General features: G+C 40.2%; 2 protein-coding genes across 2 annotated transcripts; both read left to right on the top strand.

Moving 5' to 3' along the window:
• Positions 1-2,154: 2,154 nt before the first annotated feature.
• Positions 2,155-7,235, top strand: LOC115682182 (protein TONNEAU 1a-like). Its single transcript, XM_030606335.2, has 8 exons — positions 2,155-2,390; positions 3,461-3,590; positions 3,786-3,874; positions 3,985-4,107; positions 4,288-4,415; positions 4,509-4,534; positions 4,618-4,774; positions 7,010-7,235. The coding sequence occupies exons 1-8, from the start codon at positions 2,304-2,306 to the stop codon at positions 7,059-7,061; spliced, it is 792 nt and encodes a 263-aa protein (XP_030462195.1). The 5' UTR covers positions 2,155-2,303; the 3' UTR covers positions 7,062-7,235.
• A 1,971-nt stretch (positions 7,236-9,206) lies between these two features.
• On the top strand, positions 9,207-13,697 carry LOC115682181 (probable serine/threonine-protein kinase PBL7). Its single transcript, XM_056313548.1, has 5 exons — positions 9,207-9,367; positions 10,331-10,524; positions 10,890-11,079; positions 11,561-11,952; positions 13,432-13,697. Exons 1-5 carry the CDS (start codon positions 9,274-9,276, stop codon positions 13,693-13,695), a joined length of 1,134 nt encoding a protein of 377 aa, XP_056169523.1. The 5' UTR covers positions 9,207-9,273; the 3' UTR covers positions 13,696-13,697.
• Positions 13,698-15,212: the final 1,515 nt, after the last annotated feature.

Genomic DNA, 15,212 nt, shown 5'->3' with positions numbered 1-15,212 from the left:
ACGTAAAACACAACATGAAACCAAAAGTGATGCGCGTATGTTAAACATGTCCCTCAAATCGGTAATTTCGGTCTTGGCGATACTTTTGGTCCTCTGCATATAATTTAGGATTAATACCACGAAAAATTTTAAACTGGTATACCCGCGACAAATTTACTCTAAACTAATTTTTTGATCACCAAAAACCCCGAATGGGTATACTTGCGACAAATTTACCCTTTGTTCGTTTCTGTTAAATTTTACCGTCAAATTGATAAGTTGGATGATACGTGGCAGTCGACGGGTATATCGGTTTGGGATTTTACCCTTTGTTTGTCATAAATGTATGAGTTTGTAGTTTTTCTTGGTATTAATCCAATTTAATCGAAATTAACGGAAAGTAAACTTGTCACGTGTACCAATTTGAGGTTTTTTTGTAATCAAAAAATTAGTTTGAGGTCACAGGTATACCGGTTTGGGGTTTTTGGTGATAAAAAAATTAATTTGTGGTAAATTTGTCATATATGTACCAGTTTGGGGTTTTTCGTGATATTAATCCTATAATTTATCACTTAATAATAAAATAAAAATGAAATAAAAAAAGGTACCGAACACGACACATGCTTTAATGGCCGGAGAAGTGAAGAAAGAAGACTAACCCACGAAACGTCAAGAAACATCGTGCTATTGGGCTGGTGGTGGCGCTCGCAACGAAATGAGAAGGAGATCGTGAGGGAGAGATCAAAGTGGCGTACCAAATCTATGAAGCGGATTGCGTCCTTAAAATCGCTAGGGAAGGTAGATTAATTGAGGTACACGAAAATTTACCAAATTTTTGTTATGAAATAAGGCAAGGCATGAAGCCAAATCACTATGAAGAAGTTTTGAGAATTACGAAGGAAATTTCGAGCTTATGTTACGTTACTGAACTCCTGAATTATAAAATAAAGATTATAATTTTTTTATTTTATTAGACCATGTTATTACAATATACCTTAGCATGGGCATGTCATGAATTTTAATAAAAGTTTGATATTGAAATCGCGAATAGATGTAACCTTTTTTTCTTTGGCATATGTTTTTTTTTTTTGGGTCTTGGCATTTTAGGTGGCATTTATCATCTGGGTAGATTTTGTACTGCTTATATTTGAATTTTGGAAATTTGAGCAATTAAAAAAATTATTGACAATAACAATGAACATTAGTTTTGTTCCTTCAAGGTGAGAATCAATTGAAATGGCGAAACCCAAGAAAAACAAAGTCCTTACATTATCGGTTTCTAATTCCTAAGAGTTGATTTACCCGGACCATATTCGCTTGTAATTGGTGCTACTAGTGAGGTGACAACCTTAATCTCAGATTGACCGACCTCAGCCACAATTGGTCACGGATAATATCCACGACCTCATATGCGAGCTGACGTTGCGATCATATTGTTAACCATCCATGCAAGTATTTTCCTTGCACATTAGCTTATGAAGTGGAAAGTTGATTTGCCGAGTGAACACCCCGTTCACTCGTAATTGGCACTACAAGTGAGGTCACCGATCTCAATCTCAGACTGAGCCACCTCAATCGCAACTGGTCACGGCTAAGATCCACGACCTTAAATGTTAGCCGACGTCGTGATCTTATCGGTAAACACGGTCCATGCAGGTATTTTCCCCGCACATCAGCCGATGAAGCGGAGAATTGGCTCACTAGGGCCCTATTCACTCGTCATGGGTGCTACAAGTGAGGTCACCAACCTCAATCTCAGACCGAGCCACCTCAACCACAGTTGATCACGGCTAAGATCCATATACCGCGATCTTTTATTGTTAAGCACGGTTCATGTATGCATTTTCCCGGCACTTAAAACCGAATATGGTGGAGAATCACACCCTGGTCGCTCGTAACCGGTGCCGCAGGCAAGGCCACCAATCTGAATCTCAGATCGAGCCACCTTAGCCACAGTCTAAGATTCGTGTCATCAAATCCGAACCGAACCAAACCGAGGCCGCGACCGGAGTGACGGAGTGGCTCAGCCCCGGTCCGTGCAAGTACTATCTTCAACCAGACGAAGTCGGACGACACGGATGCGAGCACATCTTCAGGTGGAGCCCACCCCCAACAATAAAAATGAAACTTAGCGGCATCACCATCATTATTACCTCCACCAATTCACCCTCCTCTCACCAGCAGGAGAGCGCTTCTCTCTCTCTCTCTCGCTCTGTGAAATCGGGCGCAGGAGAGAGGGAGCTTTCACGAGCGGACGAGCGAAGCGAAGCATCAGTAGTGGTGCCCCAGTGATCACGGAGCAGAGCTCGAGAGGAGGGAGAGAGATGGACGACTACACGAGGGAGATGATGGACCTCAAAACCCTAGTCACTCGCACCCTCGAGAAGAAGGGCGTCCTCGCGAAGATCCGGGTAAAGTTTCCCGGCCTCTCCTTCCGGTGTCCTCGCTTCTCTAATCTCCCTCGAGAATTCGGGCGGTACGATTGGGGAAATGCGGGGGGGTGGGGGGGTGGGAATTCGAGCTGCTTTGTTCTTGATAGCTCGGTGGAGGCGAAGGGCGACGTTGCTTTGGATCTGGGTGTTTATCCGTATTTCGAAACGGCTTTACCTAGCCCCTTCCCTCCCCCCCACACAAGAAATTGAACGGCTTTTCTCTTTTGGGTTTTGATCGGTTCGCGCATTTTCGTCGGGGAAGTCCAGATTCAATCGCTTCGCTGCGATTTCATATTATTGGGTGTGGCTCATTTTGTCGCTAATCTCTGTCGCGCTTCCTCGGGAAGAGAGAGAGAGAGAGAGACTGATGCTTGTGGTTTGGCACCGGGAAATTGGTCCCGTGTATGCAAATTCTGGCGAAAGTCGCATAAGGAACATCGGGAACTGGGTGGCAGTTTGCTGTACTCGAGGCCGGTTTTTCCTTTATTGGCCTTGGAGCATTTGGTTAACTGCCCATTTACTTCATCACAAATTTTGGGTTTTTTGTCTTCTTGTCTTGTTTATTGCAAATTGTTAGTTGCTCCATCGACAAATATCAGCTGCTCCTGCTTTGGAACGGGCAAAAAGGAGATAATCACATCTTCTTAGCTACAGTAAATTTGCTGTGGAGGTGGTTGTTATGTTTGAAAGTATTGATGAGTGCAATAACACGTCGGATGCATTTCTTGGGCTGTTGCACAAGTTGCTTTTTAACACAACTTTTAGGTGAAATTATTTTGAATGAATTGTGGGCTTATTTATAGTAATTCAGGAATTCAATTAACTCAGCGGAACATGGATACATTGACTGTCCATGAGCATTGATCTTCTTTCAAGCCTGTGGATCTTCATCTTCTTTCATGCCATTTACATTCTATATGTGCTCCTCAGTGTTACTGTTATTCCTTTCGCTACTCTATTTTGCTTGCTAAGTTGAACTCAGGGTTGGCACGATTTAGGCTATCGAATGTGCTTTAGGTGTAACCTTGACAATTTTCTTTGATTGCTAGGCTGAACTGAGGGCAAGTGTTTTTGAGGCAATTGAAGAGGAGGATCAAGTTGTGGAGAAAGAAGGTTTACCTCCTGCTTTGTTAGGTAGCTGCAATGAACGGGCAAAACAACTTCATGCTTCTCCTTCAGGTTATTTTCGGGGCTTTTGGTATGGACGATAGAGATATACTTTCATTTTCTGCAAATCACTCGGCTTTTGGCTGATGGATGGTGATACAGACACCTCAGATATCTTCTTTTGGCTTTTAAGGTTTGTACAATGTAAGTGGCATGTGCTTGTTAATGTGGTGATCTTATTCAACTGTTCCTGGTTTTATTATACAGGGAGGCTGTTAACAGCATTAATTTCTGAATATTTGGACTGGGCGCAACTAAACCACACGTTAAAAGTTTATCTGCCTGAGTGTAATTTGGTAATCAAGTAATTCCAGAGCAGTTTTACCTAATTGCAAGTACCTTTGAATGCTCTGTGCTTCTAGAAGACTGCTGAGTTAAATTGAGATTTTGCGAATTAACCTTGCAGCAAAAGGATTTTTGGAAAGCTGAATTGAAGGAGTTTAGCAGCAAGAATGGATATGATATTAACCGAAATGGAGATAGTGGTCCTTTGCTGTTGGATGTGCTTGAAGGATTTTTAAAATACGAGGTTTGGTGTCTGATCTTTTCCTGATTTATTCTTTTCACTCACAGCTTTGAACTTGTGAGCAAGTTGCATATAGAACATTTTACCATTTACGGTACAATGTGCTTTAGGTTGTTTTAAGAATAGAACTCTTGTCGGATTCTTTTTGTTGTTTCTTATGAAACTTGACTCATCTTTTGACAGAGTTTAACCAAACCAAGGGGTGTGGGAAGGAGAATCACTGCTACAGATGGTGATTCCATGCCATTAGAGTCTCGCGATGTTCGTAGACCTTCGTCATCTGTTGCAGGGGGCTTACCCCCGTTGGGAAGGTGCTGATAAAGCCACATGCTTTGTCCCATTTGTTGGTATCTATGTTTCTCTATTTCTTAGTGCTAATACGACTTTCTGGATTTTCATTTTAGGTCTGCTCCAACTGCCCAGGCATCTGGTGAGTAATGAAACTTCCCATCCATTTAGATCTACTTTGTGGTTTGATTTGGATTTGCTTGCTGATATATGTTTGACTTATAGGTAGGAGAGCTGGCTCCTCAACATCTAATTATAGAAAAGATGAGTATAATTGGAGATATGACAATGACGAGCTCCCTGATGACATTGTCCGAGCATCAGCTGCTCTAGAAAATCTTCAGTTGGACAGGAAAGCTAGGAATCTCACTTCTTCTTGGCGGTATGTTCTCAAAACTTGAGACTTTCCTTTTGTAAAAATTTCCGATGTAATTGTTTCCTTTTAGATTCATAGTGGATATTCACTTCAGTTTTATTGAAATAGATTGTGGGACCATTTTTTGACTTAGGTAGATTCTCATACAATTGTTTGACATGCCCCATAATGTGTCTTGAACATGGGCAAAAAGAGAAGGGAAGAAAACCACTCAACTCGTTGTATCGTAGTGTGATGTGATCTGAGCAAAGATTTCTGTCTCTTTTCCTTGCTTTCAATCTAGGAATAGTTATTTGACACTGAGTCCTTCTATGGTTTGCACGACGTGACATTTAGCAGCCCTACTTTCATACTATACATGGGCGCGCGCTCTTTGGAACGACGGTCTTGATGGAGAAGTTTCTAGATTGTTCATGCTCACAAGGGGGTGAGGGCATGCTTAGTTAGATGTCCAATAGGTGTATTTTTGAAAATTTGATGTTTTTGCTGACCATATGAGAAAATATGCCGAGAGACAGAAGGAGAGCCAGGGTTGAATGGATACAAATGCCATGTAGAGGTGAAATTTGATATTGAGAGTTCCATTGTGTGTTGGAGGCAGGGTTCAGCTCTGAACTCCTGGAATGGTTTAGATTGTTGTTGTGAGATTTGGTGGGACTACAACCAACTGTTCTAAAAGCTTAAGTTGTTAGATGAAGGCGTGTTTTAATATTTAATTACTTTAACACTTCCCTCTTACGCTTAGTTTGGTCTTTTTTTTGCCTATACTTAATCGTGGACATATTTAATTGGGGAGGCAATTGGGGCCTGGAAAGATTTGAACTCAGGACCTCCAGCTCTGATACCATGTGAGATTTGGTGGGACCACAACCAATTATTCTAAAAGCTTAAGCTATTAGATGAATGCGTGCTTTAATATTTAATTATTTTAACAGTTGTTAAAGGAGGAATGTGAGTTTTTTTGCCAAGCAATTACTATCGGTGCACTATCACATACATCTCATGCGAAAAACTACACAACATCGGATGCTCATGATCTTGAAAGTTGAAATTCGATATTGAGAGTTCCATTGTGTGATGGAGGCAGGGTTCAGCTCTGAACTCCTGGATTGGTTTAGATTGTTGTTAGAGGAAAGAATGTGAGTTTTTTTGCCGAGCAATTAATTTCAGCGTACTATCACTTACATCTCATGGGAAAAACTACACAACATTGGACGCTCATGATCTTGATTTACTCTTACATCCTCAGTGGTGTTATCTGTGGCGCACTTGTCTGGCATCGTTTGTATTCACTCAGCAATATGCGAATGTGCCAAGTTCTATCGGGAGATTGGGTCTCCTTTCATGGTTAGAACCATTTTAAATTGGACAGTCTTTTAAGTTAAACTGATACTCATAAGCACAAGAATAGATGAGTTTTACTTTGAGAGGGACATTTCAATGGGGTTTGTTTTGATGGTTGTTCTGGGCTTGCTACAAAGCAGAGCTGTGGCAATGTCTTGTTTTATTGGTTTGCTCAGTCTGAAAAGATTTTAACTGAAATGTTTGCTTGTTCATTGGAACTCTAGCTCTAACAATGGGCTGGGACTTGTCCGATAGGAGAGGCTAGCCTGCTGGGCATCCTTAGCTATTTCACATGATTTACTGGCGTGGTTTTACATAAAAATGTCTGTGAACCTAGTTATTTTCACTAGCAGCAAATTTAGTAGTTAATGGAGACTATAACTTGTAGGTGTAAACTGTAAATTCTAAACGGAAAGTATTTGAACTATAATTAGGCCTATAGTGCGGTTTGTGAAATGCCTTCCGTTTGTTTAAGTTTGGGCGTCTTTCTATTTAATGCAAAAGGCATGTGAGTTCACATGTGACCATCAGGACTCTTAGACCAACCATAATTTTGTCACCTTGTTTCTATTGCGACTTTAAATACTTCAATTTCTAATTGTGTAGGTTGTTTTTCTCTAATACAGTAATATACCCTATTGGAACCTCCTCAGGCAAGCAAAATTGTAATTTCCACTAATATGTTGTGTTATACCTGAAAAGGCGTCAAGATTTATTTTTCCTTTGCTTATGAAAAGAATAATGTTGGATGTTTGCATAACTATAATGAGGTGTTTCGGTATCAATAGTTCTTGGTTGTTTACTAGTTTTTGTGTTTCTCATCAAACAGTCGAGCCTGAGACTATTACAAAATCTCTTTGTGCTCATTCTAGCAGTTCTTCTTGAATTTCATTGCAGGCATGCTGGGGATGGAATCTCTGACGATGATGGGAGGGTGGACCATATGTAGATGGTTGACTTAGTATTCACTCGCTCTGTTGTGTATTTTGGATTGCATTTAACAATGAGTGTTGTCTAAAATTAGGCCGATTTTATATTGTGGTCATGTAAGTTCAGCAATTTAGTTTCAGGTTTCTCACTATATCCTTTCAAATTTGATTATATCTTGAATCTTTCACTCTCAGATCTGATACTATTTGTCATTGACATCTTGCTTGTTTTTACTTTTTAAAATCGTGGGAACGACCTATCCAACATACGAATTGCTACTAAGACCTTGCAAAAGTCAGTATCATGATAGTTTCGAGGCAGAAATGTGAGTTCGGCCAAGACCCATCTGCTGCATAGTTTTGGGATGGATGTGCCTTAGGCCTAGTGAAGGCCTTCAAAATTGGTCCAATGCTTTGCTTCATGTCAGAGAATTTGCCCATGTACTCGCTAGATAAGGTATTGGATTGTTCTTGGTGAAATAGTGGAGTCACGTTAGGGCGGCCAAATGAGTTTCTGCCCATGTATCTATTAGTTTTTCTCGATTGATAAACAGTCACGTATAGCCTTCACTCTTGATTGGTAAATTCATCCAAAAATTTGAGATGAACTTGCTCTTACGTGCGGGTACATTTTGAAAGAAGCCAAGAAAGTTATCCTTGCTCAACCAAGCAACGGGTTAGTTGTCTAAGTGCCTTTTAGAGCGTCTACCCCCCACCCACCTCACCCCCCCTTTTTGGACCCTAGAAGAAATTGTTCTTATTCACTTAAGTAAGTTATAGCTGAATTACAAGCTACAGAGATATCTTCCACAAGTGGGTCAAAAAGTTTGAAAAGACTTGCGTGCCATCAATTTATGCTTATTATATGGTTTTGTTCGTGCGGCCATTGTTGTCTCCTAAGAAATCGGCACTCCAACGAGAAATTGGGAAAAAGGGCGGTCAAACAATTCAAAAGTTGATGGCTTGTAACTATGCAAGTCTTCATGCCAATAATAAAGAAAATAATAAATAAAGCAAAGGCACTTTTTGCCGCGATTTGACCTTTCCATCTGAGCTTTATTTGAATTTTGACATGCCACTGCATGCTCCAAAGTTTTTCCTTTTACTCAAGTGCCATTCCACAGGCTGATCTTTTACTTTCATGGCATGAAAAGGAATTGAGTTTTTGAGTCCTAAGGTGTTGCTTCGATCAATGTGGTGCACAAGGTACAGTTTCTAGCATTTGTGAAGCTGTAAAAGAAATCTCTATTATTTGTGCCTGAACAGTGAATGGGGGAAAATGAGTAATTGAATACTTCTAAGAAAATGACCTAAACATCCTTCATATTGCTAGGCTTCCTTTAGTTCCCCACAACCTAGTACCGAAATCTAAATTTCAAACCGCTCGATTGTTTCGAAATATTTTCAACCTCGATGTCAACAACTTACTAAACACACTACTAGTTGCTCAAGATGGTGTAATTTTATCAAACACCTTTTGAAACAAGATTTGTTTCTTTTGAACCACATCCCTGAACATCCACGGTTGCCTCATGCTTTCATGTAGCCGATCGCTCAAGTTCAACCGGCAATCTAAACCAATGAAAATCATAAAATAATTTGATGATTGTTTGAATTATTCGAGACCCATTCTTCGAGTTGGAGTTTATTTATTTAAAAATGGGATTTTTTTTTTGTTAAACAAGGTACATACTCCTCAAGAAGCATGTTTAGTCCCAACCACGGTTATTCTTTTGGACCAACCTCAAGAGACTTGTCGCTTGGATTGGATTGTAATAAGATGGACTGCGCGATGACCCAATTGAAGGTCAAGCATGAAATACAATGAAACTTTGGGGGTGAAATTATAATTTCATTCGAACACGGGGGCCTAAATGCAAGGAAGAACAAAAACAAAACAAGAACCAAAAGATTGCTCGACAGTCTATCTCCGTCTCTGTCTCTCTCCCCACCTCCCCTGCATGTCCGAACCCAAGTTCTCTCTCTCTCTCTGATGAGTCAATTGAACGTCAAGCATGCAATACAATGAAACTTTGGGGGTGGAATTATAATTTCATACGAACAGGGGGGCCTAAATGCAAGGAAGAACAAAAACAAAACAAGAAACAAAAGATTTCTCGACGGTCTGTCTCTGTCTGTCTCTCTCTCTCTCTCCACCACCCCTGCCTGTCCGAATCCAAGTGTTCTCTCTCTCTCTCTGAGTGCGAGGTAAGCGTTTTTTCACGGGAGAACATGGGTTGGTGTTCCTGCTCTGGGAAATCCAAGAAACCCACAAAGAAGAAGCAGAGCAGCACTGCTTCGGACTATCAGATCCAATCAACTTCAGGTGCTCTCTTCCCCACAATGGGGAGCTCAATTTACGTTACTGAACACTCCTCGAGTGTCCCCGTTTGTCGTCTTCGCTTCTCGCCCGAAATTCAAGTCCCCATTTTGACGTGCTTGTTGAACAGTGCGTGATGATCGACATCACTGTGACTTGAGTTTCGCTCCTGCGAGTTACGAAAAGTGCCCATTATGTTGGTCATCGTTACTTTCTGGGGGAGATCGTCAGGCTTCTTGATCTGTTCTGATTTGGTAGTGATAATTGGATGGGATTGTGTGATCGTAATGTGTGTTTCTGTTGTGCTTGGGCTCTTGGTGGATGTTTTTCTTCAAAATTTAATTGCTTGACGTTCAAATTCTGAGCTGAGGGTACTGTGGTGGAGTATTAGTCTCTTGCAGAAGTTTGATGCCGGAAAATTGTACACTCTGCGTTTCGTTGGGTTGAAGGGAAGATCTTGGTTCTGTTGGATTACTTTGAGTGCTCAGTGGTTTTATTTGTTGATATTTGCACATAGTTTGACCAGCATTTTTATTGTTTCGAGGGGAAACATATGGTAGTTGATTTGGTAATGGACTTATTTTGGCTGTTTCAATTTGAAGTAATGTGGGAACTATTTCGATTGGTCTTGTGTGCGAGTTCTTATGATAAGTAGACCGAGAGGTAATTTGTCCTGTTAGGCTCTCCATGTTGACTGGCATTTAAATGCAGTGTCATTGAGAAGAATCCAATTGAACATATCATACTCATCATGGATAGACTACTTACTCGACTATAATTGTCCTAATTTTTGTAAATCATATGGGGTTTACTTTGTCTCTCTCTTCCCATCTCTTTTGAGCTCTGGGAAAGGCCATTTGTGTCTTTTATGTTGCAAAGTGCATCTTATGTCATACGGAATATTATCAGTCTGTATCAGTATGTAAGTAGTGTCAAGCATTATACATTGATCTTCTTATCCTGTATCAGACAAACTGAAGGTAAAGCCGGCCTTCAATGTAAGTAATGAGGGGGATAAGGATGGAGGGTCTGATCACATTGCTGCGCACACTTTCACATTTCGTGAACTGGCTTCTGCAACGAAGAACTTCAGGTCAGACTGCCTTTTGGGAGAAGGTGGTTTTGGCAGAGTGTATAAAGGGCGTTTGGAGAGTACAAATCAGGTATGCTAAATATTCCAATACCCGGTTAAAATGCATGCCAAAGTGTTTCTTTTTCTTTTTTCTTTTCAATCCTCATCTCCACTTCATGAATCTAGCTCCGAAGATAAAATGAAAATTTTGTCAATAGTAACAATATGTTGGTCAGCTGGTATAGCTTAAAAGTGGACCTACTTATAGTGAGATATAGGGTGGAGATGGTATGTTACAGTAATGAACAGAATGTTGTTAATTTAGATCTTGGATGCTAAATCATGTTGTAATAAAGAAGATTCTTCACCGTGCTTTTCTTGAGTTCCATGGTGGAATTTATATATTTTAATTTGATGCACCTATGGTTAAGATTGAGCCTTTTCTTCTGTTTGTAGGTTGTTGCTATTAAGCAACTTGATCGCAATGGGCTGCAAGGGAACAGGGAATTTCTGGTCGAAGTCTTGATGCTAAGCCTACTTCACCATCCTAATCTTGTAAATTTAATTGGTTATTGTGCTGATGGCGACCAAAGGCTATTAGTTTATGAATATATGCCATTGGGTTCTTTGGAAGATCATTTGCATGGTAAATTCATTGGAACTTGAACTTCACTGTGTCCTGTGTTAAAACTAGTATTAAGGACTCAAAAGTTGCTCAGCTACTTGTGCTACTAGGTTTATATTACATCATTCGAGAAGCCTGCGATGCCAAAGAGAAGATCAAATGATTGAGTCACCTTTTTAATTGTTTAGTGAATTTTCCTATGAATTTCTAGCTATTTCTTTAGATGCCCTTAAGTTCCTTTTCCCCCATTTTCAACTTGTGAAAATTATGAACTTTCATCCTTTTGTGTTTGCAATCACCTCAAACCAAAAAACAAAAAACTAGCTGTAGACAATGATGTCATCTTTCTGTATATTTCATTATTTCTGATGCTCATACAATATCCTGGTTGTGTTAACTTATATCAAATGCTTAAATTCTTTTGTGCAAGCTACCATTCAGTGGTTACACCTGCGATGATTGCGATGCAATTGACCGACTTTGTCCCAATCCTTCTTTTCAGACCTACCGCCAGATAGAAAGCGACTTGACTGGAATACAAGAATGAGAATAGCTGCAGGCGCTGCGAAGGGTTTGGAGTATTTGCATGATAAAGCCAATCCCCCAGTCATATATCGTGATTTAAAATGCTCGAATATCCTACTTGGTGAAGGCTATCACCCCAAATTATCTGATTTTGGTTTGGCCAAATTGGGTCCTGTTGGGGACAAGACACATGTATCTACCAGAGTAATGGGAACCTATGGGTACTGTGCACCTGAATATGCAATGACAGGGCAGCTTACTTTAAAATCAGATGTTTATAGCTTTGGAGTGGTCCTTCTGGAAATTATCACCGGTAGAAAAGCAATTGATAACTCAAAAGCTGCCGGGGACCATAATTTGGTTGCATGGGTAAGATCCCTTGGCATTCCTCTGCTTACCTATTCTTTTGGCATCTTAGTTGAGATCTCTTGCATATTCATGTAGGATGGTGCAAAGTACCCTAAATGGTTTTTTGTTTTAAACTATTCATTGTTGCATCACTTGCTAAACTTATCTGCAGTTGCAGGAAAACGCATCAGTGCAAGAGCTGTTGGCAGCTACATATTTTGTTGTTTTCTACATTTACTTAATCTGTCCACATGGTCTGGCACCGCTGAATTAAATTGAATATAAGTCAAGATGGAAGGATGGGATACAAATTGGCGGATCCCCGCTACCTGGAAAAGAGGTCATCATGAGATTAGTGTTTCAGATTGATTTTTTGTATGATATGTGAAAATAAAATGATTATATCTCAGACATAGGAGTTCTAGGGGAAGCTGGTGGGCTTTAGGGTAAATTTTAAACCAAAACTTAAGAACATCTTAATGACATCAAGATGAGCATGCAAAGACTTGAAAGAGGCTGGTCGGCAGGTGAAGTCCTAGGCACAAGGAGGGTGCAGCTGATGCAGTAAACAAATGATTTTGGGATGAACAATCTCCATGAACAAATAAAATTAGCCATCTTTTTCCCCTTTAGTGGCGGCATACTCTCTGGACGCTCCAATTTTCAGTAGCTTATTGTTAGGGTCTTTTTTCTCTTTTATTTGGTTTTGGTGAACGAAAATATAAACTCTCTGCGTCTGGGAGTTCTCACTTCTTACAATTTCAGGATGAGTTGCCTTGTTGAACATAGAAGGTTGTTGTGCTCTCTGGGATAATGCAACTCTGGTTTTGTGCTAAAAAAAGGGAACACCATAAACATGGCACTTAAAACTTAAATTGAAGGAGTATTCATCTGTGATTGTATTAAGGTGCCTTCAAAATTAATTATGATCTGAAACTGTGTTCATTGATGTTAGTCGGTGAATATCTCAGGCTCTACATCATCATTGTAGTTAAGGATTATGTTTGCTACTAAGTGGAACTTCGCTGCTTTTGTCTATGTTCTTTCTATGTTTTAAATGATAGCAAGTGGAGGCTCCTTGTTATGATTGGAGGACTACATCCGCAGGAATGTGATGCGAATTTTAAGTAGTCTTATAAGATATTAAAATAAGAATTCTAAACTGTCTTGGACAGGATATCTGTTCACATTACTGTCATGTACTAGCCTTGCTTTAGACATGTGATGGCTTCTGCTACTCTGGTGAATCCTTGCTACATGAATAATATAGATTATATCTCAAGGCAACTTATGTATTGTAGTGCTACTCATATTTCATATTTCAACATTGCTGTGCACTTCTACAAGCTAGAGTATGAGTGTTATTTGCACATATACCAATTCCAAGATTTAAGCAGGAGAAAAAAAAATTTGTTGCATTTGGGAGATCTTTTTCTCCCTTCTTTATGAGCAAACCAGAAGGCAGTATCTAGTCAACTTCCTAATTAAACATTTTTGCAGGCCCGTCCCTTATTTCGAGATCGGAAAAAGTTTTCACAGATGGCTGACCCGACGTTGCAAGGGCAATACCCAGCGAGAGGCTTATACCAAGCTCTTGCTGTGGCCGCTATGTGTGTTCAGGAGCAGCCTAACACGAGGCCAGTCATTGCGGATGTGGTGACGGCTCTTAGTTATCTAGCTTCCCAGGAGTACGACCCAGATTCGCAATCAGCTCAGAGTTTCCGTTCAAGTTCCTCTACTCCCAGAGCAAGAAGAGATCAGTGAAAGGGAAAGGAAATTGAGTTGCATTCAGAGGGAAATGGAATTGACGCCACAATTGCTCCGTGGCTTCTTCATGTGAGAAAGTTGAACTTCCTGGCCTTGTCTGTGATTCAGAGGTCATTCTGATGGAGTTCTTTTTAAAGAAATTACAGGGCTGCACAAAATTCGTCCTGCGATGGGATTTTGAGTCCAGTCTAGATGGTTGGTCAGATGGAATGCCAGTAGCTGCTTTGACTGTTAGAATGAGCCTTTTTCATCCTGTGGTTCTCTCTCTCTCTCATTTTTTGGGTGTAGTTGACATTGGGTTTTATGTATCTAAATGTCATTTATACATATTAGCTGATGAACATTAATACATTGTATATTTCTTGAATACATGAGGGGCCAGCTCAATGAAAGGTGAAATTCTCTTGGAAGAATTCTTAGTTTGCGGGAAACTTGATCATTGGCCAACTTGCGCCGAGGGTGCGTAAACTATGGACATCCGAGAAATAACTGGGTTGCTCGATGCCAAAGAGAGCAGAATGGTAGAAGATTGTATCATCTTTTCACAGTTTCCCTTTCACCCTCCTTCCTGCTGCTAGCTGAAGATTATTTGCAAGTAAGCTGTACCACATCTATGGTGTCGTTCAGGGGTGTAAGAAATTTTGACACGAGTTGAACCGTAGATATTGAGAAACCCAAAAGATGTGTTTTTGCACTAATTATCAAAAGTAAACGCATTAGCATGTTTAACAAAAAACTTTACATTTTGCAGTGATACGAATCAATCATCTCGAATCGGACATATTAATCTTAATTGTATTCTATCATCAGCTGGATTTCGCCGAAGCCCGAGTCGAGAGATTCGAATCATGGAAACTAACGAAGCTTTGACCGAAGTCTGGCATGCGTTAAGATCTCATTAAAAATCGCTGTCTAACCATTTAGGGGTACTCTTAGCCGAAATTGTTCAATCGAAAAGGCTATTGCTCATCAGGTTTGTTGATTAGCCTAAGGTCATCTTCAATTTCAACCTTATAATCCCATGTCCTTTAGTTTTCATTTGTTGAGGAAGAATTTCACTAGCAATGTTTCGTATTCCATCCCGAGTCAGAAAGATTTTGTATGAACATAATGTCGAGAGAATAGATCTCTCTCTCTCTCTCTCTCTCTCTCTCTCTCCAAATATTTTGGAGATGGAGAAGCAAAACATCTAAACCCAGGTGTTGCTTAAAGAGCCTCCATTGCGCCACTTTAGATACTCAACACATATGCTGATCCGACATAGGACTGAAGACCCCACCTCGGAAGGGAAGCTTTAAACCTTTGACTTGCAACTTTCGTGACTTTTCATTGGTTATAGCTTAGGAAATTGCTAACTTTCAAGATTGTTGCGTAGGAAATTCACTCAATGCTCCAAGAATTGAAGTAAGAACAGTGGATTTGAACAGAACCGAGCCGGATTAGTCGTATGAAGTACCGAACTTGGAGAAAATTATTTGGGTTTTTTTTTTTAAGGGGGGGTGCAGGACTCCAAT

The sequence above is a fragment of the Syzygium oleosum genome, unplaced genomic scaffold (assembly GCF_021117445.2).
Source record: "Syzygium oleosum isolate NSW1041296 unplaced genomic scaffold, Sole_v2.1 Sole_v2.07, whole genome shotgun sequence".
NCBI classification, from domain to species: domain Eukaryota; kingdom Viridiplantae; phylum Streptophyta; class Magnoliopsida; order Myrtales; family Myrtaceae; genus Syzygium; species Syzygium oleosum.
Note: the sequence above shows the minus strand (reverse complement) of the source record. Positions and strands in the feature narration are given on the sequence as shown.

Coding starts and splice junctions, on each gene's coding strand:
- LOC115682182 (XM_030606335.2), top strand. CDS start 2,304: ATGGACGACTACACGAGGGAGATGATGGACCTCAAAACCCTAGTCACT. Junction 3,591..3,785: donor ACTTCATGCTTCTCCTTCAG/GTTATTTTCGGG, acceptor TTTATTATACAG/GGAGGCTGTTAACAGCATTA. Junction 3,875..3,984: donor ATCTGCCTGAGTGTAATTTG/GTAATCAAGTAA, acceptor TTAACCTTGCAG/CAAAAGGATTTTTGGAAAGC.
- LOC115682181 (XM_056313548.1), top strand. CDS start 9,274: ATGGGTTGGTGTTCCTGCTCTGGGAAATCCAAGAAACCCACAAAGAAG. Junction 9,368..10,330: donor TCAGATCCAATCAACTTCAG/GTGCTCTCTTCC, acceptor ATCCTGTATCAG/ACAAACTGAAGGTAAAGCCG. Junction 10,525..10,889: donor GTTTGGAGAGTACAAATCAG/GTATGCTAAATA, acceptor TTCTGTTTGTAG/GTTGTTGCTATTAAGCAACT.